Source organism: Silene latifolia, chromosome Y (genome assembly GCF_048544455.1).
Source record: "Silene latifolia isolate original U9 population chromosome Y, ASM4854445v1, whole genome shotgun sequence".
Taxonomy (NCBI): Eukaryota; Viridiplantae; Streptophyta; class Magnoliopsida; order Caryophyllales; family Caryophyllaceae; genus Silene; species Silene latifolia.
In genome coordinates this window covers 363,632,444-363,659,481 of record NC_133538.1, presented here as the reverse complement: position 1 = coordinate 363,659,481, position 27,038 = coordinate 363,632,444, and the positions used below count along the sequence as shown (strand labels likewise).

The following is a 27,038-nucleotide window of genomic DNA, read 5'->3' as shown; positions in this document are numbered from 1 at the left end:
AACCAATCCGCATTAAACCTTCACCATACCTCCATCCATCAACAACCCATCACTCCTCCTTCACTTTCCACCTTCAAATCAACCAAACAATGGCAAGCAAGAGGACTAAGGCGGATCTTGTGAGAGCTCAACAACAACTAGTTGAGGCGGCGGCTTCCGACACCAACCCGGATCCCGACTTCCCGGATGTTTTTGCGACACAAGCACAAAAAGGTAAATTTATCCTCTTCAAAAATCGCCCCCTCACCCTGTCTAGGTTTATTTGTCGCCCCGAAATGAGAAACCTAGGATTGGATATGGAGACCTTTGCTTTGTTTAAGGGTGTTGGTATGAAAGGGATGTATGACATTCATGAGGAGACATATCCCCATCTCACTTGGGAATTTCTTAGTAGTTTCCGTCTCGATAAACATCGTCAAACATCTTTGGTTGCCCAAATTCATTTCCGTCTCATGAACCGAGATCACACCTTATCCCTTGGCCGCCTTTGCCAAATTTTCGGATTGACAAATTGCCCCAACCATAAGGCGCCCGCGAATATGCATTTTTCCCGGGTATGGAAGGCCATTTCCGGGATGGAAGACAAAAATGGTGTGAAAAGGCCTGAATTTTTTTGTCACAATGCGCCAATGAGAATTTGGCACCGCTTCATGGGGTGCACGGTTTTTGATACGGATGAACCCTGGGTTTTTCGCATAATCGAGCTTGAAATTTTGGGCTCTTATCTACTCAAAACCCCAACTCCCTACGAAATTAATGTGGGTCATCACTTGGCCCTTCATTTGTCCAAATTGGCCAAGTCTCCGGGGCAAAAAGTTTCCCTCCATGTGGGTGGCCTCATCACCCGCACAGCCAAGCATTTAGACCGCCCGGTGGATTTATCCACCATGAATTGGGTTCGAGGGGACACATGGATCACAAAAGATTATATGACAAAGAAACTTGAATGGATAAAAACAAACCGCTTTGATGGCCTAGAGTATTGGCAAGTATAAAAACGAAATTCCGTCCCACTCCCCACCGCATCCAAATTCAAAATCAAACTCGGTGAAGAATCCTACCTCCTTGAAATAGAAGCGGAGGTGGACCCGTCCCAACCTCCCCAAGAGCATCCAATTACTTATGGGAGGGACAACCGGGTACAAACCGCATCTACCCTCCAATTCATGATGCCTACTCCTTTCGTCTTTCAATCCAACCCGTGGAATCCTCAATTTGGCGAAGGATCCTCTTCTCATCAACCTCCTCAACCAACCCCACTCCACTCCGACTTGGTGTCATTCATGAATGACATGAGGTTGGGCTTGCAAACGACCGCTAGTGAGAGGCGTGGTATAGAACAACGGTTGGATAAGATCTATTACGACCAAGCTACGGGGCAATTCCCTATCTTTGATGACTATCGGAGGAGGCGATACAAGCACCCTTCCGGTCTCGTACCCTCTTACTACCTTGAGCCGGATGGTGGGTACCCCGAGGACGGGAGATTTGCCTATGCCGACATGAACATTCGGCCGGATTACTTTAGCGCTCCCGTTTTCCCCATCCCGGCCCCTACTCAAGGAGAGGGGCATGATACTCAATGGTTTGGGGGAGCTCCATCCATTTTTGATGAGGCCGGATTTGCTAGTGTCTCGGGAGGAGGGACGGAGATGTTCATTGACACTACCACGGGCGTGAACACGGATGACTTCATCCGGGAGTCCGAGTTCGGTACCGGGGAAGAGGATGATGATGATGAGGACAACGAGTCCTAGGAGGCCTAGTGGTTGGCCTACTTTTGCTCCCTTTCAAATCCAAAACCGAGTATGACTCCTTCAAATCCAAACTCTCTCATTCATGTTTATTTTTGTATGCATTTAGAGTACTTGTATTATAATTAGATTAGTAACTCATTTAGTTGCATTCATTTAGGCTTGCATTAGCTTTAAATTTTGTAAAATATTGTCACATATAGGAATTGCATTCATTTAGTATACTTTGCATCGTAACTTCAATATTGCATATAGAATAATCCATGCATTGCATAACTATCTCAAAATAACAAAAAAATTGACAAAATCAAAAATCACAAAAATATGCACTTTACTTTCCGAACTTCCTCCACACACTATGTAAATAAATAAGTGTGGGGAGGAAATTCCATAAATCAAGAAAAGATCATGCAAAAACATGTTTTAAATTTTCAAAACCCAGCAAAACCCAAAAATATGTTGCTTTCATTTTCATAAACTTGCCTCCTACCCACACTTCCTCCGTCACCAGACTATGTAAATAACAAGTGTGGGGAAGAGGCCCAAAAAAAATCAAAAACATGTTATTTACTTTCGAAAAAAAACAAAAAAAAAATCTACCAAAAACACGTTCTTTATTTTGATTAAAATCACAAAAATATGTTGTTTATTTTCCCTATTCTCTTCCTATACCTTGTTCCATCGAGGACGATGTAAATCTTAAGTGTGAGGAGGGAAATATCCACCTTGTGAATATTGTTTATATTTGTGCATATACATGTATACTTGTAAATTTAAGAAAATTCGAGAAAATGCCTAAAAATCAAAAAATTCAAAATTTCCAAAAATATTGCATTGTATATATACATTTGTTTTTGGCTAACCTTTGGCATAGACATTGACCATTTGAGGCATAAAGGAGCTAGAAGACCCGCTTGGTAAACTCGTTCTAATCTCTTACTCCTTTAACGTTCTTTCTTTACATATCTTGCATATTTGAAGGAGGATGGGATTTTTGTGCGTTGGATGTTCCTTCTGGGAACTTTTGGTTGGTTGTGTTGGTGTTGATATGCTGCTAGGTTTAGTCAACTCGTTGCATGTTTATCTTATGTTCGTTTCAATTTCCGCATGCATTATAACATGTACATATGTGTTTGTCTTAGGTTAGAATCATTTGCATCGGTTTGTATATAAATGTGCACAAATGTGGTCAAGGTTGGGAAGTCTATACCCCAAGGATGAGACAAGTCCCAATTGTGCCTCGTTCCTCCCCAATGGCTTGCACTCGTGTCCATAGGTTAGTTGTGGAAAATTTAGGACCCGACTAACGAATCTAGGCCACCCTGTGAGACCATTGACCGTAGGCTAGACCTAAGTCTTGACCTAGCTACTCTTATGTGAGGATTAGAGCCTCCCAGGGTTGGTACATTCATGCCCAACCCTCATTTAGGATTGTGAGTAGGTTTCCTTGCGGGACGTGTTGTGTCTAGACGCATAAGTGTGTCATTCCGTCCTTAGACCATGAATTACATTTCATTTTTGTGCACAAGTTATGAAATAAAATCAGTTTTCACATGCATATGAACCTCACGTAACCAAATAGCCTTGTTTTGTCCCTTCCATTATCTCCCTTTTTTATTCACCCCCTTTGAGCTTTAGCCTTTCCATTTGGCAAACCCACTAAATTAACTACATTTCATATACACCTTTCCTTGATCAAGAATTGGTCGATTTTGTAGTAGTGTTTTAGGAGGTGATTTGGGTCATAGTGGTGGATAGTGTACATATCCACTTGAGTCGAAATTTGGCATATATTTGGTGTTGTATATAAATAAGAGGTCTTGATATTAAAATGAGAAAACAAAAGAGAAAATTAGAAAGGTTTTGAAAAATACAAAAAAAGGAGAAGTTGTTATTGTAAATATTTGTGTTAAGAAAAGAAAAGAGCAAGCAACACCCATACTCATCATTTAAAGGGGTATAAAAAGCCGTTGCTATAATAAGGGGCGATTTGATGTTTTTCCAAGGTGAGTCGGGTTTACACAATTTTTGCTTGATTTGGGAAACCGAACTCTTGTTAGGGTGTAGACGTTGCTCATTTGTTGAAATAAGAGGAGTAATTTTCAAAAAATTTCCAATTTGAGTTGGGTTTGTGCAATTTTTGCATAGTATTGGTAGTCAATTCTATGTTAGGGCATAGTCGTGTCTCATATGTTGCAATAAGAAGTGGGAAGTGATGTGTTGACAATTCTTGATCCGAACCTCACATGCCCAAACGGTGCTTGCACCCATCCCGTTTCACCCTACTCCCTAGCCCCGTTACAACCCTCATTTCATGTTTGTTGCATTGTTACATTTTGCATTTCATTTGGACAATAGGACGGTCTTACACACTAGATTGCGGGCACGTTCTCACGAGTCGCAGTAGGAGAGTGTTTTGGCTACTTTTTGTACAAAAACACCCGGAATTCAAATGAGAGACGAATGATAACCGTGAGGATGCCGTTGACTTAGGTCCCCCTAGTCATGGGTCATTTGGTTGAATCTTGTGCAAGTTTTGTAATTCTCGGAGGTCTAATCCCCTTTTTCCTTTTTCCCGCTCTAGAGTCCGTTTCTTGAGCTTTATTGGACACATTAGGGTTGCCTAGGCCACGCTTAGGAGGTTGGCACCTCCATTAAGACTCTGAGATGGTATTTCCCGACCGAGACCATGTTTTTTGCTGAAAATCCGGCCACTTAGATGAGAAAAGTGGACCAATTTTTTGTTAGATGCATTCTATTACTTGCTTTTGTGCTTTCATGTTGGATGCATTGCATTTTTCTCAAGCACCCACTTGCCTTACATCGAAATGCAAACCTCATTGTGTTTCGGTGTGAGTTGAAGGGACGGAGGAGGCCCGTTAATTGTCTACCATCGAATATTATTAGTCTAGATTAGCATTTAGTTGATTAAGGGTCGTGTTTTTGCTCACTTGCTTATTCGGGGACGAGTAATGCTTAAGTGTGGAGAGGTTTGATGATTGATTATTTTTGACCATTTCCCCTCCTTAATCTCATGGTTTTTGACCCCATTTGGCACGGTTTTGGCCCCGACTCGATTGTATTTTGCCCTTTTATTCCATGTGGTCGTATATTATGAATCCCCGTCTCCATTTGTAGGGAATATGCCTAAGAGAAGGCAAGACGGAAGAAGGAGCTAGCGCGGGCTAAAGTTCGAGTTAGCTTGAGAAGACGAGGATGGAAAATGCTGAGAAAGGTGTCTCTGCCAGCAGGCCGGCAGCCGGTCCACCGGCAGACACACCCCTCCCAACCCCTGAGAATGAACAATGAAATGAAGAACTGTTCTCTGCCGGCATGCCGGCAGCCGGTCCACCGGCAGAGAACACATGCCAACACTTAGCCAATTTTGAGGAAGATTTTGGAGCCAAAATTGCAATGACTCGCTGTCTTTAGGGATGCCGGCAGTCGGTCTACCGGCACACGCATCCTATATTGAAGAATGAAGAGAAAAATCAACAAAGGAGTACTCTATGCCGGCAGGCCGGCAACCGGTCTACCAGCAGAGAACAACCCCAGCTCAAATATTGCCTCAGGAAAGAAAAGACGCGCTGCCGGTAGGGATGCCGGCAGCCGGTGTGACAGCACAGGATCACAGGACGCATTTTGGGCTTCTTTTTCCTTCATTTGTGTTTAATTCAAAGGGGTAGTATAAATACCCCTTCCCTTAATCATTTGTACACACAACTCTAGATTTAAGAACTCCTCTTAGTTTATGCAATATTTATTAAGCCAAGTACTAATCTTTCCCTAATTAGACCTTAATCATTTACTTAATTAATATAGATCTACTTAATATCAATTGTTTACATTTGGTTATTGGGTTGTATTTTGGAGATATTGAAGAATTTCTTCCTTAATTCAATCAAAGTATCAATCTTTCTTTATTGTTCGTATAATTCTCTTCCTTATTTACTTTGTTTATTCAATAATTTACATTTCCTTTTGATAATCAGTGATTGTTCATCTTTTTATAATGTTTGTTGTCATGTTTGTTTGATTTTACTCATTTGTTTACATTTGCTTTGTAACCATGTGTGAGTAGTCTCCCACTAGGGTTTAGGGGGAACCTAAGTGAGGGTTTAGGTCAATCAAATGGGTTGTTAACATGTGTTTTTGGGTGAAAATATTATTGTTCATAATCATGCATTGAAGGTGTTTGTTGAATTGTGTGTATGAAAGTTCATACTTTTCTACAATTTTGCTTAGCTTCTTTATGAATGAGAGTTTGTATTGTTGCTTGATAGCATGTTTATGAAGAGATAGGATACTAAATGATGATTCTTGTGTCCATATTAAGATAAGGTTAAGAAATTAACTTGCTTTCTTCATTATTTTCTACCCGGAAACCTTTTGACACGTATTGGTTGACCAACCTTCCTTAAGTTAACCCAACTACCCTAGTTCTTTAAACCAATCGTTTACACATCTAGTTAATTGCTCGCTTTAGTTTAAATCTAGATGTTAGTCTTAATCAAATCCCCATTTTTACCAGGCTAAACTTAGACTTAATCAAATCATAGTGCTAGCCCCCGTCATCCTTGAGACCGACATCCCTTATTATACTACTTAATTTGGGATTATTATAAATTATTTTTGATAGTAGAAATGACGACCAAAACATCTACTCATCAGAGAGAGTATCTCACAACTAAAAAAATTAGATTTCGTATTATATATTTCACATGAAGTTCATAGGGAACAACCATTTTTCATGGTAGATAGTCAAAAACAATTTTTTATTGTTTAGAGATCTAACAAAAATCCTCCAAACAGGCTACATATATAATTGAGATAGATGTTTTGCGTACCACCATTCAACATTTACATTGTCGTATGTTTATAAAATGGAACATTGGTAGATGTTGTAAGTTAATCTAATTTATGACTCTTATAAAACCAGTCTCAGTTGTAACGTGTTCATTTTATGGAATTTAACCACATTTTTGGGAATGACGTTTTAAATTACTAAAATCGATGGTGCTTACAACAATAAAAATTGGTAATTACGTAATACAATTGTGTCTTCGGATGCTATACAACTGATATAACTAATACCAAAAAAAGTAGTTTTTATGTTAAAGGGACTGATGATCCATTAACAATCAACTAAATCAACCCAAAAGTTTTAGTGTGAGTCTCATGCATTCTATGTAATAGAATCACATATATTTTTGTACTATTGTTTAGAGACTATTAAATTTATTGGAATTCAGTATGAATTTGATTTTACGTGAAGTATATAAAGAGCAAAACACTCTCTTATTTGTAGAAAGTCAAGGTAAACTTATGCTATAGGAGATCTAACATTTTCTCTAAACAACTAAATATAAATAATTATGATACTTGTTGCTTTACGTAACAACATTTAGTTTTACGTAGTTGTTATATGTTAAAATAATTTACAAAACTCATAAAGGTCTGTCTCAGTTATTAAGGGCGGTTCATTTGGTGAGATGCACTATGTTTATGGAAATAACTATTGTATTTAATTAAAACCAGTGATAACTATAACAATAATGGAAAAACTAATTACATACTCATGTTACTTGATGTTCACAACTGAAATGATAACTACTAAATGACAAAACTTCTATGCTAAAAGCACTAATAGTTCATTGATGATCAACTACACCAACCACAAACTTTTGTTTATCAATGATTTAAACGTAATTGAACTTCTTTTATCAACTATAGAATATATTTATACAGATGATCCTAATAGGAGCCCCGTGCATCGAACGGGCTTTTCAACTAGTTAATTAATAATACGACAAAAGAACATAGTTTGGATTTGTGAGGTGTAATTTACGATTTGCTAAATATGGTATCTCCTATCTAAATCGTTTAGATAAACGTTTCAAGGGATTTGACCTGAATTTGTGAAATTTCGTAGTTATATATATTATGCGTTATTAGAATTTGAGGATGAGATTTAGATTCATTTTTCTATGAACAAAATTTATATTAGGTCTAGGGAAATAAAAAAATCCAACTCTCAATTCATCATGTTGAGCTCCGTTGGCATTCCTATTCATGAGTCACGACTCACAAGTAACACGGGAGTTATGAATCACTGGTTTGCGTTTGGTAATGTTAATTAATTACTCAGTACAATATTACATGAGCTAACTTTGATCAATGTTAGGTTTTTTCAATGAACAAGCGAACTAGCGATGTATTCCGTAATCGACTAATTCTCACACTTCGTAGCCTTTGAGAAAGTTGTGTTGGCTCACTCACACTGCCATGGGGATCGAAAGAAAAGATACTACGTAAATAGCCTCTTGAGAAATTACGATGCTCCATCGTATAGGAGGTGAAATTGAACATATACATACATTAAGAATTTGAAAGGCAATCCATGAAGGTACTAGTCTAGATAAAGAAGGTGAAATTAAGTAACCTGTAATTTGTACAGATAAGTACAATGGTTATCAACATCCAGTGCCAAGCAGAAGGCTATTATACACAAAGTAAACGAAAAATAAAATAATGCACAATTGCAGGGCGTTGTTTCAACAAGGTTGGAGCTATATAACATAAACAATTTAGCTTCACAAATTGAATTTCAACTCCAGATCGAAGGACTTCTGACGATAATTCTTCAACACAAGCCAGGCAACTGGGCAAGGGATGAATTACTCCTCACGCCAAAATCACAATCCTGAGCGTTAAGATTAGCCTTCTTCTCCGAACTCTTGTGTGAATCTCTCATGCACACCAAGGTCGGATTTGCTGACAGTTGGCCTCTGTCGTGCAAGTACCTTCTCAAAGTCGACTCTTGCAATCGGGGGTGGAACAATCTGTAAATAGCATGATTAGCCTTGAAGATGGAAAATGAAGGAAGATATCTACTGAAGCAATTAACCAAGTCACAAGTAGAGGCCTCACTAGCATATTAGCAACATGTAATTTTGAAGAATATAAAAAGCAGAAATGCAGGGATACGAGATCAGACGGTCAAAACCATTGCCAATTTGTCATAAGCAAATAGCCACATGTTTAAAATTCCACATTCAAATTTCAAGTAACATCATTACAAGCAACCCCAGACCTTGGTAACGTTTTCTTTGTGTCAATGAAGCCACAAGCATAGGTAAATCTTCTCTTGGATAAGGAGACGCCTTACCCCGGCCCTTCTTGACTCTCCAAGATCATGTGTATTTTGGAAAGGAGTACATAAAGCATGTGGACTCGCAGTCATTAGTTTAAACATGTCCATGGTTCAAATCCTGGGCTCCTCCAATTTTTGTTCCAACTTCCAAGCCCTTACCAGTTACCACCTGTAACAGACTTTCTGATATGAATGACACATCAGCAAGGAATAACAGACTGGCAAATAACAACTTTTGGCGCCAAGATTATCCCATAAATAGGAAGTTAGTTTACCAGAATTAGTTATCTCATTTTTGTAACAATTCTCTCAACAAACTCTCATAAACTCTCTGTAATTTCAATCATTCAACTGAATCTTTTAATCGAATCTTTTTCTTCAATTTAGGGATTCCTTTAATCGATTTGCTGTTTGTAATACATTCTCGGAATCAATTCCCTAAGTGTATTACAAGTGGTATCAGAGCCTTCGGTCCTGAATATCGTAACAAATCTGTTCCGCCATTACAATTAGGGTTCTAAGTTCGAATTTCTGGGTAATCGAGTTTCTGGGTAAAATTGCGTACCAGAATTTGGGGAAAACGCCGCAGAATTTGGGGAAAATCGGGAAAGTCGGCTCGTCTCACGCTTGCTCAATTATCTGCAAATATGGAGGAAAGAATGAAAACAATTGAGGATCAAATGACTACAATCTTGGAATTGCTTCGAAATAAGGAAAATACCCAAAACAATGATACTACTGTGCTAAACCCAGGTATGAACAATAACCGCAATTTAGGTTTTAATCCTAAGGTTGAATTTCCTGTGTTTGATGGTAAAAACCCTAGAATGTGGTTAAAGAAATGTGCTAGATACTTTGATTTGTGCAAAATTCCTGAACATCAGAAAATTGATTTAGTTTCTTTGTATATGACTGGAAAAGCCGAATTGTGGATGCATAGTTATCTAGCTGTAAGAAGAAATGTGGATTGGGATGATTTTAAAACCGATTTATGTGCTAGATTTAGGGAAGAAATTGATAGTAATGTGGTAGAAGAATTCAATAAACTTCACCAAACTGGAACACTTGATGAATACTTGGATAATTTTGAGCATTTGAGGGGATTAATGCTTCAAAGAAATCCATTGATATCTGATCAGTACTTGCTTGATAGTTTTATTGGGGGAATGAAGGCTGGAATTAAACCATTTGTAAAGGCTTTTCGACCTACGACCATAGCACAGGCAGTTGAATATGCTAGGTTGCAGGAAGAAGCCATGGCTGCCACCAAAAATTTCAATAAGCCAATTTTGGATAAACCACCACATAAATTTTTCTCTGCATCTGGCTATAATTACAGTAATAATCCACATAATATCAGCCAAAATACTAATTACGTAATTACACAAAAATTCTCGCCCTTTTACTCAAAATTTCCAAAATACAAGAAATACCCTTGAACAAAAACCAAAAAGACCACCTCTACCCATTGATGTAGAGGAGAGGAGGAGAAAGAACTGTGTTTTCACCTTTGTGATGAACAATACACCCCTGGTCATGTATGCAAGGGCAAATTGTACAAGATTCAGGTTGTCCCTATTGAGGACAGTGACGAAATAGAAGATGAAATGGATGAAGGAGAGGAAGATAACCATATTAATGAGGAAGGGGAAGGGGAGAATCAGGTAAAAGGGGATGAGCAACCTTTAATTTCATTAAATGCTATAGCAGGAAGTACCTCTTTTTCGGACCATGAGGGTCCTTTGGTAGGGTAAGAACCCAAGCAGTCCATATTCTGATTGACTCGGGGAGTACACATAACTTCTTGGATGAGAATGTGGCTAGGAGATTGGGGTGCAAGACCACTAACACTGTACCTCTACAAGTCTCTGTAGCTAATGGTGACACCATTGTTACCACCAAGACTTGTAAGGGTTTTAGGTGGCAGTTGTTGGGGCATGAGTTCACCACTGATGTGATGATTGTGCCATTGGGAGGATGTGAGATGGTATTGGGAATACATTGGCTAGCTTCATTAGGGCCTGTAAGTTGGGATTTTCAACAGTTAAGGATGGAATTCAAGTATAAAAACAAGAAAGTGGTTTTAAGGGGAATACAGAAAAGAGAATTACAGTGGGTAAATGGTAAAAAGCTGTTCAAAGACAGTAATAAAGGGCAGTTCTTTGCTATAAGTGTGAGTACACCTAATGTAGCAGGAAATCAAAAAGAAAGGCAGGAGATCCCCAAGGCCATTGAACTGGTCTTACAAGAATATGGAGATCTTTTCGAGGAACCTAAAACATTACCTCCACACAGAGATCATGACCACAAAATCCACCTCAATCCTGGTGTTACACCCATTAATGTCGTGCCATATAGATATCCTATTATCCAAAAGGATGCTATTGAACAAATAACCAAAGAGATGTTGGACAGTGGGGTGGTGCAAAGATAGTCGATCACCTTATTCTTCTCCGTGGTATTGGTCAAGAAAAAGATGGGACATGGAGGTTGTGTGTGGACTATAGGGAGCTGAACAAAAATACTGTTAAAGACAAGTTTCCAATTCCAGTTATTGATGAACTGTTGGACGAGTTACATGGGTCTGTTATTTTTTCAAAAATTGACCTGAGAGCAGGATATTGGCAAATCAGAATGGCAGATGAAGACATACAAAAGACTGCATTCAGAACCCATGAAGGCCACTATGAATTCATAGTAATGCCTTTTGGTCTTACTAATGCACCCTCAACCTTTCAAAGCTTGATGAACTCCATTTTTAAACCTTTTCTCAGGAAATTTATCTTGGTTTTTTTTGATGACATTTTGATCTATAGCCCTACACTTGAGGATCATGTGATTCATTTACAAACAGCCTTGAGAGTATTGAGAAAACACCAGCTGTTTGTAAAAATGAGCAAGTGTGCTTTTGGTGTCCCTAAACTGGAATATTTGGGGCATATTATTTCTGGAGAAGGGGTAGCAACTGACCCTAGTAAAATAAAGGGGGTTATGGAGTGGCCAGTCCCTAAAAATATCAAGGAGCTTAGAGGATTCTTGGGCTTAACAGGCTATTACAGGAAGTTTGTTAAAGGCTATGGCATCATTAGCAAACCTTTAACAAACTTATTGAGGAAAGATGGGTTTAAATGGTCGGAAGAGGCTACTGTAGCCTTTCAAAAGTTACAGATGGCTATGAGTCAATCTCCTGTGTTACGATTACCAGATTTTTCTCAAGAATTTATTGTAGAAACTGATGCCTCTGATCTTGGCATTGGGGCAGTATTAACACAAGGAGGCCATCCTATAGCATACCTCAGTAAAGCTCTATCCATGAAACACAAAGGCCTGTCAACCTATGAAAAGGAACTGTTAGCAGTGGTGTTGGCCGTAGAAAAATGGAGACCATATTTGGTAGGAAGGCATTTCATTATAAAGACAGATCATTTCAGCTTGAAATTTCTCTTGGAACAGAAGATTACAAGCTCTTTCCAAAGTAAATGCTTACCTAAGCTACTTGGAATGGACTATGAAGTGGTGTACAGGAAAGGTAAGGAGAATACAGTAGCGGATGCTCTTTCAAGAGTTACTGGAGCAGAACTTATGGCCACCATGGTTACTCGATTAGATCGGATCTGTTGGTAAAGGTCCAAGATTTGGAAAGACCCGAATGTCAAGCAAATTATTCAAGGCCTGGTTAACAACACAATGACCACCAATAAATACAAATGGTCTAATGAGCAACTCACCAAAAAGGGAAGGTTGGTCGTGGGGTCTGATGATGCACTAAGGCAGAGCCGCTTATATTAATGCATTCATCCCCTGTTGGAGGCCACTCTGGAACACAAGGAACATATAAAAGATTAAATTCTCTGTTCTATTGGAAACATATGAAGAAAGATATCAGAAATTTCATAAGAGGGTGTGGGGTATGCCAGCAGAACAAGCCCTTATTACAAGCTCCAGCGGGATTGCTCCAGCCATTACCCATTCCAGAAGCCATTTGGGTCAACATATCCATGGATTTTGTGGAGGGATTACCAAAGTCACAAGGCAAAGACACTGTTTTAGTGGTGGTAGATAGGCTGAGCAAATATGCTCACTTTGTGTTGCTATCTCACCCTTTTGATGCAGCTTCTGTGGCAAAGGCCTACTTTGAGCAAATATTCAAGTGCATGGGAATCCACAAACAATCGTTAGTGACAGAGACAAGATATTTTTAAGCAAATTTTGGCAAGAATTGTTCAAATTACAAAGATGTGGAATTACTTATGTCCACCGCTTACCACCCTCAAACCGACGGACAAACCGAGGTGGTAAACAAGTGCTTAGAAACCTATCTTAGATGCATGAGTGGTGAAAGACCTAAAGAATGGGCAAGTTGGATCCCTTTAGCTGAATGGTGGTACAACGGCAATTTCCATTCACCCACCGGTTTGACACCCTATGAAGTTGTGTATGGACAACCTCCTCATATACATATACCATATGTGAGTGGTGATAGCCTTGTGGCTGCTGTTGACAGGAGTCTAACAGCTAGAGAGGAGTGCATTTCCATGTTGAAATTTCATTTACAATGAGCTCAATCCGAATGAAGAGCCAAAGTGACAAACACAGATCGATAAGTGTTTTAATGTGGGGATCGGTATATGTGAAGCTACACCCTATAGGCAGCATTCAAAGTGGTGTATAGGTCATGTAATAAGCTTGCACCTCGATACTTTGGTCCTTTTATGATTAGTAAGAAAATTGGAGAAGTTGCTTACAAGTTGGAGTTACCTACCCAAGCAAAGATACACCAAAGTGTTCCATGTGTCCCAACTTAGGAAACATTTTGGGAATTCTCCAATTACAGTCACCCTACCTACCATGGATGATCAGGGCTTACTTAGAGTCGAACCAAAGAGTTGTTTTGGAGAGAAAGATGGTGAAGAAGAGTAATCAAGCTGTTGTGTACTTACTCATACAGTGGTCCAATGGTGGGAAAGAAGATGCTACATGGGAGCCTTATGAGGATATAGAGAAGAAATTCCCTGAATTTCAAATTGCGTAAACTTGAGGACAAGTTTAAATTGAAGGGGAGTGATTTGTAACAGACTTTCTGATATGAATGACACATCAGCAAGGAATAACAGACTGGCAAATAACAACTTTTGGCGCCAAGATTATCCCATAAATAGGAAGTTAGTTTACCAGAATTAGTTATCTCATTTTTGTAACAATTCTCTCAACAAACTCTCATAAACTCTCTGTAATTTCAATCATTCAACTGAATCTTTTAATCGAATCTTTTTCTTCAATTTAGGGATTCCTTTAATCGATTTGCTGTTTGTAATACATTCTCGGAATCAATTCCCTAAGTGTATTACACCACCCCTTAATGAATTTACCAGTAACCTAGTCCTGTTAGTTGTATTCAATTCTTATACAATACCATTAAGACTGCTGCTCTTATTTCTACCACCAATGTAGAGTTCCACCATTCATCCTCCCCCAAACTAGCAATTCAGCAGTGAATCACCCCAGAGATCCGTATAATTTTTGTTACATTTAAAGGGAGATGCCTGAACAATTATTTCATTGCCAAAGCCGCATAGGAGCAAAGGAACTTAGAAAGCGGCCCACACTTCTGTCAGATATGATCTCCTAAACTAGCGATTCAGTAATGAATCACCCATAGAAACATTGAGTATGATTTTTGTTGCCTTTTGAAGGGATATGAGTGCACGATTAGTTCCTTGCACAAAACCACAAAGAAGTGATGGGAGTTAGAAATCCGCACAAACTTCCGTGCCTGATATGTGATACACGGCCCTATATCCAAGACTAGATGGATAGTGAATGGGTATTATAGCACCCCGATCAAAACTGCTCATGGTTACCAAGGGAAAATCGACGATGAATGGGTACTAAATCAATAATTATCCAGACACTGCATACCTTGGCAGCAAGTCCTTTTTCCGCAAGATCTTGCATGGTCGTTTGCACAGCACCTGGCTGCCTTGCCCCACAAGGTATCCATATATCATCATCTTGGGTTTTACGAACAGGTTCAAAAAGTACATCCTTGACCTGTTGGCAGGTTTTACAACATAATTAACACAAATAATAAGAAATACTATAGCACGCTCATTTTTACAGAGTTCCATAGCGTGTGCAAAAGGGTGAAGAACCTATGATAACATTTCAACGAAACAGTAACATATTTGTAGCGTCACTTACACAAACTGATATATCTGAACCAGAGAACCCCTCTGTTTTACGGCCTAAGAATTCAAAGTCACTTTCAGTCAAGTCATGAGGAGTGTCTCCAAGATGAACCTGGATACAATAGAACAAAGGAAGTAGATGAGAACATATACCATTCAAATATGAGAGCAATCAAGGGAATACATAGAGAATGAACAACTAACATTACCCCAGTGCTACGACAACTCCTGCCAATGGCGAGGTAAGGGTGGGAATGGATGTAAACAACATTACGCCTGTGTTGGGTTCAACACATAGTCAATTTCCAGATGACCTATGATGAAAATCTTGTAGAAAATTGTATAGAATGATTGTTACTTCACGATAAGAAACGTGACTAGTTTAATGAGTCATTATTGCTTTATTCCATCACAATCCATAAGACGATAAGCAAATAATAGAACTGTAGCTAGAGAGACAACTACCCCCTCACCCGAATTCCTCAAGGGCTCCCGCAAATGGCGAGGTAGCAGGGGTAGAATGTATGCGGTCTTGTCCTTGTATTAAGGGCACAAAGAAACTGTTTCCGAATAACTTATAATGAAAACTATGTCGAGATGCATAGTGTGACTTTAATTTCACAATTAAAAAAAGAAATGCAGCACGTTTAGTGAGTCATTTTGCTCTATTTCATTCTAATTGATAACCACAGAACAATAACTCCTTGGCTCCATTATAATTGAGAACATAGGTAGAGAGGGGGGGACTTGTATATGCAAAAAACACAAACCTTGAACATATGCTGACGAGCCTTTTGGTCTGGTAGTGGAATATATATACGCTTGTCAAAACGCCGTCGGATAGCCTGCACATAACATATACTCGTATAAGTTTATCAACCAAAATATTATACAAAATGGGAAGAAATTGGTCCTTTTAATAAAAACTTACCTGATCAAGAGCGTATGGGGTGTTAGTTGCAGCAAGAACGAGAACTTTCTCATCATTGTGTCCTACACCCTAAAAAGGCAATAACATAAATAAATAAATAAATAAAAACTTCATTCAAATTATCCAAAAAATTGATCGCAATACAACTCATATTCATAAGATCTCCAGCTATTCAATGTTAGTTTGCTGGCTAGCAAATGGAATAGATTCAACAGAATGGAAAACAAAATATTGCTAATTCGTGAAAAGGTTTTTAGTCATCCTTATTGGGGCCAAAAATTCAGAATTCTAATACCACATTTGTTGGCACGTCAAAAACTTGAAGAAAGGGCATCAATATGATGGCTTTATATTGACATACAGTCATACAGACTAGTGTAGTAAACCAAAAAAATCAAAGGAGGCAAAACACTACAAGCATAACCAACAGGTGAATGTGCAATCAACCACAGCATACTTACAAGTGACTGACGCCAAAAGTGTTAGCGGGTGGGAAAGAGAGAGAATTTGATGGCACTAATATAAGAACAGACAATAAGCTACCTTTGAAACAACGCAAATCATAAATACAGCACACCAAAGAAAAACTTATATAGCAATCTATACAGTTATACAGCTCAGTTTATAGTAAATTCACCTGCATTTGCACTAGGAGCTCTGTCTTTATACGCCTGGAAGCTTCACTTTCATTCCCCTCTCCTCTCTGACCACATAATGAATCTATTTCATCAACGAAAATAATAGAGGGAGCACTCTCGCGAGCCATCTGAAAAAGGTTTGAGACTAACTTTTCACTTTCCCCCATCCACTTTGAGACCAAGTCTGAGGAAGAAACACTGAGACAGCAACAATGAAGAATTGAAGGTCACGAGAGATGTTGGTGATTTAAGTGTCATCGACCATTTAACTGTAATTGGATATCGTGGTAAAAATCGTACGGAAGCTCGTAATGTTATAATATGAATCGGGAGTGTGGAGTACACGTTCATATATAAACAAATTATGGAGCTAACGGGATGAACGGAAGAAAAGGAAAGGAAACATTAATCGATCGATTAATGTAGTCGACCAAAAACATCGATCGACTAAGTCATATTGATCGATCGAATAAATTGTTAGCCTGGGATTGTTCGATCGAGCAAAGGGGAATTGTCAAACTGTTCGATCGAGCAAGAAGTACTGTCAAGCTGTTCGATCGAGAAGAAATATTGGTCGATCGACCAACTTGGTCATTCGATCGAGAGAAATAATTCTGAAAACAGGAACGACGCTGTTGGAAATGAATGGGTATGTACCTATTCACTTTAATTCCGTTTCATGCATTCACACCAATGTCAAAGGGTGCATATTTTCCTATAAATAGGACATATGTGAAAGTTTTACACAAGAAAAATTTCAGATTTTACCTTTTACAAACCATTCAAAACAGTAAAGTTTCTTTGTTTTCTCGCCTAAGAATACAAAGGTCGGTGTAGTTTTATCCTAGGATCGATTTCGCGGTTACCCTAGGCTTGTAAGGGGCGAAATACTTTCTAAGGAAAGCAGTCCCTTGCGACTCTACATTAATCTAAGCACAATTTCCTTTTCATATTTATTTATCTTATCTTCATACACTATACAAACCCCTCATTTTCTAACAAGAGAATAACAAAATGTGAAGAAAGAGAGGGTTGCCAGGACAACAGGAGGAAAGAAATGGAGAAAAACAATCACCTAAAATATTAAGAATCTTTACTAGTACAGTTTAAATTTTTACAAGTATAACTGAGATCACTAGGATTGACTTTGAAAGAAAAATGCAAGGTCAGCATATATTTTAAATTTCAGGGGAAAGAAAATCAGAAAATCCCATGAATGGAACAATGATACGGACTGTTCTATTCGTGATTTCGTGCAAGTTAAGTTACACATTTCGACAATTTTAAACAGAAAGGAGTACTTAGTAGAGCCAGTAGAAAACTAAAAACGGCAGACACCAATTAGCGCAACCTTAGCAGCTAGAGAGAGTCAGAAGATTAATCATTATATTATTATATATATAAAAAAATCTTGTAATTTTGCTGATATGGCGCAACCATAATTCAGAAAAGCCCTCAAGAAGCCCTCTCCTTCACTCTCACAATCTGAGTTTTTCTCAGCCAATCAAAAGTAACCATATTGACATGTCAACCGTTTAAAATCAGCAGTCAATTTTCCCTAAAAAAACGTCCCATTCAAGCATAAAAACCGTGTTATTTATTGCCCCAATTTTCCATAAAAAACGCAGCTTTCAGATTTCAATTTACACATAAAAACCGTGTTATTTACTGGCCCAATTTACACATAAAAACCGTGTTATTTATTGCCCCAATTTTCCATTAAAAACGTCTCATTCAAGCAGCATATTAAACCGTGTAATTATTGCATTTTCAACCCAATTTTCCATAAAAAAAACCACTAATCACCATTCACATATTAAACCAGTAATTCTATTTTGCATTATTAGCCCAATTTTCAATAAAAAACGGCTGATTCAAGCAGATTTCAATTTTCCATAAGAAACCCAATCATCAACATACCCATTGCATACCCAATTAAAAAAAACCTACTAAAAAAACAGGCCATATAAATTACATTTAAAACAACAAACTACATAAAACCCTTAATCAACCCTATTAAAAAATCGGAAAAAAAGAACAACCGATATAAATTACATAAAAAACAACAAACAATATAAATTATACAATAAACCCTTAATATACCCTATTAAAAAACAGTCCATAATTCTTTATATTCTCCATAAACCTCTTTAATTCACATTCACTTCCTCTTCATACGTCCCACATCTTTCTCCATCTTTCTCCCTGTAAAAAAAAAAAAAAAAAAAAAAAAAAACAGTAAAACTATATTCAAATTATTTTTCTCAATTTCTCAAATGGCCATGACAAATGTTCTTACTATTAGTCAACTCAAGTATGGAGTTAGATTTACTCAAATGAATGTTAGGGTTGTTCACAAATGGTCCAGGCCAGAATTTAGCAACAAGAACAAGAAAGATGATAAGAAGAAACTCGATGCCATTGAACTATTATTTGTTGATTCACGGGTATGTCTTTTTTCTTTTCAAAGTATAGAGGTTTATGTATATAACCAAATTTCCCAACAATATAGATCTTATACCTTAAAAAGTTCGAATTTTGGTACTTCATTTTTTATAAGTGCATTCATTCATATCTTATGTTTCCTTCGTATGTTCTTTAATATTATATATAAATCAATATATAAATATGCATCACTTTCGGTTTTACTTTGTATGCTTAATGGCCTTCACTTGAGAAGCATTTTTCAAAAATTTGTGTTGATTTATATATAACATTAGCATACCCCTCCACCACTGCTGCCAAGCCAAAGTGAAAATAATAGAAGAGGAGAGGAAATTCTAAATTAGTACCGGCGTCGTGATTCTTTGCCCTTCTTTCATCACTTCTTTCATCACTGTTAGAGCTTGAATAGACAAACAGTCAGATAGTATATTAGTATGATTCTTCAGGGTCACAGAAATATGATCTGAAATATTAAGAAGGCAAGACCTGTAGTAACGATTTTGGAATGGAAGCTCTAAATTGGGTCTTTACTGCTTCTTCAACCTAAAATAAATGAAAATAAAGATGAATATGGCACTATTAATAACTAAAATGTCTTCCCAGATGAATATGGCTCTAAATTGGGTCTTTACTGCTGCCACAATATGGCAATATTAATAACTAAAATGTCTTCCCAGATGAATATGGCTCTAAATTGGGTCTTTACTGCTGCCACAATCTGAAAAGGGAACACAGTTATAATCCTCTTTCTAATCAATTATTTTTTTTTAATAGAATGATGTTATCCAAGCTACTATTCGGAAACAATTAATTTCCCATTTCGGATCACAACTGTGTGTTGGTGGGGTGTACATCATTCGCAACTTAACAGTAGATAACAACACCGGCTTAGACAAGGCAACCCCTCATCCATACCGTTTAAAGTTTGAGTATTCAACAAAAGTTCATTCCACAAATGATCCAGCAATTCCAATAAGTCTATATCGATTTGCAAGTTTCAACGACATCTTGGAGGGTAAAATTCCGAATACACATTATATAGGTATGTCTCTGGAAATTTAATATTTTTTTTTGGTATTTTTTTATTTTCGAACTACTATTTATTTTTTAAAAAAAATATTTCATTTTTGACCTTTGCAGATGTTATTGGAAAGTTGTATGAAATTGGTCCGATAACAGAAACTCCAAACAAATTTGCATGCCGTACAATTAAGCTTGAAGATATTCAGTAACCACATCTCTATTTTGGATCGAATTCAAAATATTTCACCTTCATAAATTTTATATATCTTAAACTAAAATTTTTTTCTTTAAAATTTTAGGGGAACAAAGCTTTCATGCACATTATGGGATCCTTTCACGATTCAAATACCCGATTTCATTTCCAAACTGCCCAATCCAGAACAGTCAAAGGTCATTGTCATCCAATGTGTTCAAACAAAAAAATATGAAGGTACTATAACTCATTCTTTATATCATCAAAATAATTTGAATGTTCATATAAGTCTCTAATATTCAACCTCTTATACATAATTTTTTAGGTAATTGGCGCGTCCAAACAACTTTCAATGCTACTGTTTTTCAAGTCCATCCCGACGTACCGGAAGTCAAAGATTTTGAGCAAAGGTATCACTCTTTTATATTTTTTTTCCACAACTTTAACTACCACACTGTTTTATGCAGTTACCTGAATTATATGGTTACTTTACGCTAACTTATTTTGTTCAGTCTTTCCACTCCGGCCGCAAGCAACTCTTTGCAAATTATTGAGGTGACCAACGACGACGAAAATGATGACATGACATTTGATAGTATAAAGTCAATCAATGACATAAAAGAAAATGAGAAGGTAGTTTATTGCCCATGTCTTTATTTAATCAAAATTGTGTCCTCAACTAGAATGTTTTTTTTTGTTATTTCATGTCTACCGAATACTATATTTAAATAACGTATTTTTCTCAAGATGGTTATTACTACACGTACGCAAAAATAATCGACCTTGACTGCACAGCTGGTTGGTACTACGACAGCTGCAAACTCTGTTGGACTAAGGCTACGAAAAATAACAAAGGGAGGTGGGTTTGTTCCCGACAGAGTTGTGACGGTTTTATAAATGGTTTTACATCTAGAGTGCCCAAGTTCAACTTCCATAATTTTTAGACTCCTCTTTAAATTTGTTTGTATTGTTTCAAAACTTCAAATCTGAGACTAATTTCAATTTTATTAACTGCAGATTCCAGATTAAATTTCAGGTTTCGGACCCCTCTGATGATTTGGTATATTTTGTTGTATTTGATAGTCAAGTTCATCAATTCGTCACTCAATCAACCACTGAGATGCTATCAAAAATTGAAAAGGTTAACCTTTTATACTTCATCGTTTTCTCTTTTCCCTCAAATTTCAATAACCGAGTTATTAAGTAAAAAAAAATGTTTCTATTTCTAATTTATATTCTATTTTTTCCATAGAGTGGTGGTGATCCACAAGACATACCTCGCGACCTAGAAGTGTTCCTTGACAAGTCATTTGTATTCAAGATTTATATACATCCTAAGTACAATGTGGATCAAGGTAGTACTAGCTATACCGTTGCCAGTACGACTGACATTGCGCATAAATGGCATCAAAGATATACTGAAATTTTCAAAGTATGCTACAATTTTCTTAAACCGAATTCTTATTTCCGTCAAAAATAAGATATTATATTAACCGTTTTACCTTTGACGTATTAATAGGCGGAGATGAATTATTTTAAGTTGAGGCCTACACCTTTGATTGTACCCTTATGATCAAATGACTGATATGTTCACAATCTAAGGCTAACTATTTCTTCTCTTTTATTTATTAGGTCATCAAGGAGTTGGTTGTTCATAGTGTTGACGTCGAGGTAAATATTTCATTTAATCGAATACTTAAATTACGTATACGTATTTAAGTAAATATATCTAACAAACTTACTATTTTGGATCAGGGGGAACCGTCCCAAACCGAAGAAAATAGCCCAAAGATAACTCCTCAGAAAAGGCCGTTCCCAGTTGCTACCCTTAAATCATTTGATGCAAGCTCTGCAACTAAGAAAATCGCTATTGTCAAGACGGAGAAGTGATTTGATAATGTTCGATTTAAACTTTAGAACTATTTTGGACGATTGTTGTTTTTTTGTAAGGCTACTTTTTGGTGAGATTGTGTTAACACCTGAACTTTGTGTTTTTCATTGATGGATTTAATCCGGTGTAATGTTTACATTCTCTTTGAATTTCTTTTGGAGGAACTTCTTTTGAATTATTTTGTGTTTGTCTTTTCATCACTAAACCTTTTGAATTTCGTTGGGAGCAATTTCATACCTAACATATCCTCTATGATATGCTACATTTAAACGTTTACTCTTAATTTAAGAGTCACTATTATAAAATTGCCATCACTGAACTTCGATTATAATGTCACTATTAAAAAACTTAAAACACTTCTTATTTATTAAAAGACTACTTTAAGAAATATTTAAAAAGAAAAAAATTGTTTACATGTACCATAAGCGAATAACCTACTCATATGTTATCTTATTTCACAAAACCCTAAAAAAATTTACGATCTCTTAGCAAATTTTATTAGACTTGAAATAATTACAAGTTTAAAATTGGATGTCGCCTTTCAGAGTTTAATAAAATTGTCTAATAAATTGAGATAATGTTATGATAAAGAAAAAAAAAATAGACGTGATTACTGATTTGAAGAAAAAATTACTGATTTCGAATAACCTGATTCTCAAAAGAAATAATAGACGTCTAAATTTTTCTCGAAATCTGTTCTCAAAAACATGTTAGATATTACTAAATTTTAATAGTCGTCAAAATCTGTTCAATATTCTCAACCAATAAAAAATAATAATGAATGTGTCACGTTATTCAATCCTAAACCCTAAATAACAGTGTCTCACATTCATTGTAATTTAGGTAATTGTGTATGTATTTGGAATGTTCTACAACCTGACTATTACAATTCTACAACTCCAAAGCCCTACAAGTACTCTGACTCCATTCAATATCACGTAATTGAACTTCTCACAAAAAAGAAAAATTAAAAATCATCTCCATCCATGGCAGGATCTAAATCTGAATAACAAACAGCAAAGAAGAGTAAAAGAAAAAGCATTGAAGGCGATAAAGGTTAGTTCATCTCTTTTATACTAATTTTACTTTTAATGAATCTCTAATCTAGAAACTGTTTGCAAATTTTTATTAATGAATTCATAAAGGCCATATATCATAAATAGGTAAACAATGTGAAAGTTTGATAAAAAAAATAATGGTGCAAATGCAAACTCATGACTGTCTTGCCGGATTAAAAACAGGAAAAAACAGAATTGGTGGTTGTTTAATTACATCATTCATGTTATATTGTTGGCATTATGAAATGAGTTTACTAGATATTATATCATCGTTGAATGAGATAAAAGGTAGTGGCATGCTCATGAGGTCGGCTATGCTTCTCACGGGTCTTACATCATTCATGTTACATTGGAAGTACCTATTAACCCAGTCTAGTAATTAAACGGGAAGGCAAGTATTCAGTATTCACAGAAGAGTGAGGGTCTGACGGTTGTGCTACGTTCAATAAAAAAAATGGTGCTCACAAATTTCTTGGTCATATCAATCCATTTTTTAAAACAGAAAGACATTCAAATAGATACGATTTGACTGCATTCTAATATTTCAGGTTGATGGTGAAATTCGTTCTTTGGTTTTTCCTTTTCCGATTTTTTTTATATCTTTTAGATAGTCCATTTTTAGAGCTTCGTGAAATAACAAACACTCATGGGCGAAGAGAAACAACTACACAACAAAGAAAGAGTAAAGCACCACTTTATGCACATACCTCAGGTATTTACTAACCTTTAATTAATTTTCTAAATGCAATTTCAGTTTAGATACCCTTTACGAATTCTTCATGTATTAGCTACATAGTAAATTTTTATTTTCACTATTTTTGCAGCTGACCTTGAGAATATTAGACCCACACAAAAAACGACGTCAATGTCCGGTAACACTCATTCACAGTTATCAATTGACCAATTTAATATAAACATGTTCAGTACTCCAATTTACCAAGGTATGTCATCTAAATTCACATTTGTTTTTCTTATATAACAAAGCGTATTACTATACTCAATTTCGTAATTTATTTTTAATTTTAAAATAATATAATGTACGTCTTTGTTACCACTACGTGACATAACAAACAGGACAAAGTCAAGCATCAATTCAACCAAAACCTGGTAAAGCACCAATGGTTCAACCTCATAATGGTACGTCTCTCATTTTAAAAAATTTTAGTTATTTATACAAAAAAATACTGTACTGTGTGAAAATGAGATGGATCATTGATTTTTATATAACAAAGTGAATTACCAATTTTTTTTTTTTGGGAAAATGTAAGCTTTTCATTAAAGAACATAAACCACCCATACAAATGTTTAGTTCTTACAATTATGCCTTATGCTCAGGCAAACTCAATACTACTCATCAACATGTATTACAAATTCTATTAAACCAAGCATTTGTTTTGGAAAACTTAGACAGCTGCCTGCAACTACTGAACCGCATCTGAATCTCCTTCTTACATCTTTCCATCACCACCTTAGGCAAGAGGAACCGAATCTTCCATTCGACACTTATTCCTACACCACCAAATGACATACACCGCCGCAAAGCAAGTACAAAGAGCAATAGCTTGCTTTTGTTGCAAGGACCTACACCTCGATGTACCCACCATGATAAAAATTCTTCTCGGGGAGTTTCACCGTAGCCATTTCGACAAAAGAGCCGGACATTGCTCACGAAAGAGCATTGAAAAACAAGTGTTCCAAGCTTTCTTCCTTATCACCACAAAGATAACAAAGAATGTGTGTAGAATCCCCATTCTAGCTAGTCTATCTTGTGTCAAAGAATCTTCTATGAGCGATTAACCAAATAATGAAGTCATGCTTAGGGATAATCGATTATTAGAAATCCAAGCATGCCAAGAAACATCCATCCCCTCATCAACTAGCCAATCAGTAACCAAGTTTAATAGTATAGTCAAGAAAAGTATTATTGAACATATCTTCGTTTAACTAGGTCTTTAACTTGACAAATTTTCCTCCATGCCCAACTACTTCCACGCCCGGTAAATACTCCTCCCAATCTTTGTCTTTCATATAAACTTCATGAATCCAGCGTACCTAAAGATGATCGGGTCTTTTGAGCAATCCACTGACGTATTTAGCTATCGCAGCCTATATTCCACCAATACTGATTCCTCAAACCTAAGCCACCTTTCTTTTTCGCTTAAAAATATGCTCCCAAGCAACCAAAGTCGGACTCTCCTTGATATCGTTGTCATGCCAAAGAAACTTCCCCGCACAATGATTCAATCTTTGCAAGAATAGTTTTTGGCAAAATGAATATTCGTGCCAAAGAATTATGGAGTGTACTAAGAACACTTTGATCATCACCATTCTACCAAAGATATGACGTTTTCTTGCCCCCAAACTTCGTATTTCGGTAGTTACTTTATCAATGAGACACTGACAGTCATTGACACCAAGTCTCTTAGGAGATATATTGACCCCCAAATACTTGAACGGGATTTTACCTCTGTGCATACCACAGAGCCTGATCAACATGGCCATAACATGCTCCTCAACCCCATTGCAATAAATCTCAGATTTCCCTTGATTCATTACCAAGCCAGAGGCTAAAGAGAAAGTTTTGAAAGCCCTCATCATTAACAAAACAGATGAAACATCTCCTCTGCAGAACATCACTAAGTCATCTGCAAAACACAAATGACTTAGTTGCACTCTTTTGCATAGGGGATGATACCTGAATTCACTCCTCCTCTGAACCCACATTAAGATCCTGCTAAGATAATCCAGACAAATAGTGAAGAGAAGGGGGGAAAGGGGGTCCCCTTGTCTAAGTCCTCGCTTCCCATGAAAATATCCAAAGACATTCCCATTTAAACTCATGGAAAAGGAGGGAGTACTGTGAATTACCAATTTATTTTGTAATTATTTATATTTAATTTAAATATAATGTAAGGTACTTCTTTGTTGCCGCTACGTGACATAACAAAAAAACAAGGACAAAGGCAATCATCAATTCAACCAAATCATGGTAAAGCACCAATGTTTCAATCTCAGAATGGTATGTCTGAGATTTAATGAATTTTAATTATTTTTATATAAATATTTCTTATATATACATTTGCAAAAAAGAAAACCATTTTCATAACCTTAATTATGTTACATGCTTACTTATATAATTTCCCACCACACATGATGTTATAGTGTTTGATTTCACGCAAGTATTTCAAACACCTCCACGTATTCAACGGCAAACATTAATTCAACAAAGTAAGGGTAAAGCACCGTTGTATAACACCGAAAATGGTATGTTTCTCAGTTGAAGTATTTCTATAAAAATAAGTACGTTGAATATCACTGTGATTTTTATGTTACTAACTTATTTATTTATTTTTTCTTCATTATCTTAAATTGACTAATTTTACTAAAGCACATCAACCACATCCAAATATTTAAAGTCAGTTGTCAATTCAGCCACATAAGGGTAAATCACCATTATATCAATCTCAAACTGGTATGTCTCACTTTGTGAATTTGTTTTTAAATAAAGTATAGCTTTGAACATGAAAATTTTTTTCTTTCTGTTATTTGAATAATGTAAGAATGCAATTTTTGTTGTTTTAAAAAAGCACCAGATAGGACGAAAAATAAACTCATGGCAGCCTCTATAAGCAACTTTTGGAATGGTAATCGACTTACTACCTCTTTCAGAAAAAATAGTGAAAATAACTATTTGATTTTTTAATAACCCAAATGTGTACCTTAATTTTGTCTCATAGATTATGAGTTTGAAAAAGGTACCTTAA

General features: G+C 36.5%; 2 protein-coding genes and 1 long non-coding RNA gene across 3 annotated transcripts; 1 reads left to right on the top strand and 2 right to left on the bottom strand.

Moving 5' to 3' along the window:
• Positions 1–8,182: 8,182 nt before the first annotated feature.
• LOC141627166 (uncharacterized) lies at positions 8,183–14,911 on the bottom strand. The gene is made up of 2 exons (XR_012536723.1): positions 14,827–14,911; positions 8,183–8,596 (listed from the first exon to the last, which is right to left on the bottom strand). It is a non-coding gene; the product is annotated as an uncharacterized LOC141627166 (long non-coding RNA).
• A 161-nt stretch (positions 14,912–15,072) lies between these two features.
• LOC141631753 (protein SUPPRESSOR OF K(+) TRANSPORT GROWTH DEFECT 1-like) lies at positions 15,073–18,861 on the bottom strand. The gene is made up of 5 exons (XM_074444381.1): positions 18,843–18,861; positions 16,664–16,848; positions 16,027–16,095; positions 15,866–15,940; positions 15,073–15,207 (listed from the first exon to the last, which is right to left on the bottom strand). The coding sequence occupies exons 1-5, from the start codon at positions 18,859–18,861 to the stop codon at positions 15,073–15,075; spliced, it is 483 nt and encodes a 160-aa protein (XP_074300482.1).
• A 79-nt stretch (positions 18,862–18,940) lies between these two features.
• Positions 18,941–22,215, top strand: LOC141631752 (uncharacterized). Its single transcript, XM_074444380.1, has 10 exons — positions 18,941–19,111; positions 19,884–20,151; positions 20,250–20,337; positions 20,432–20,562; positions 20,651–20,735; positions 20,838–20,958; positions 21,362–21,466; positions 21,578–21,757; positions 21,958–21,996; positions 22,081–22,215. Exons 1-10 carry the CDS (start codon positions 18,941–18,943, stop codon positions 22,213–22,215), a joined length of 1,323 nt encoding a protein of 440 aa, XP_074300481.1.
• The last annotated feature ends 4,823 nt before the right edge of the window (positions 22,216–27,038 follow it).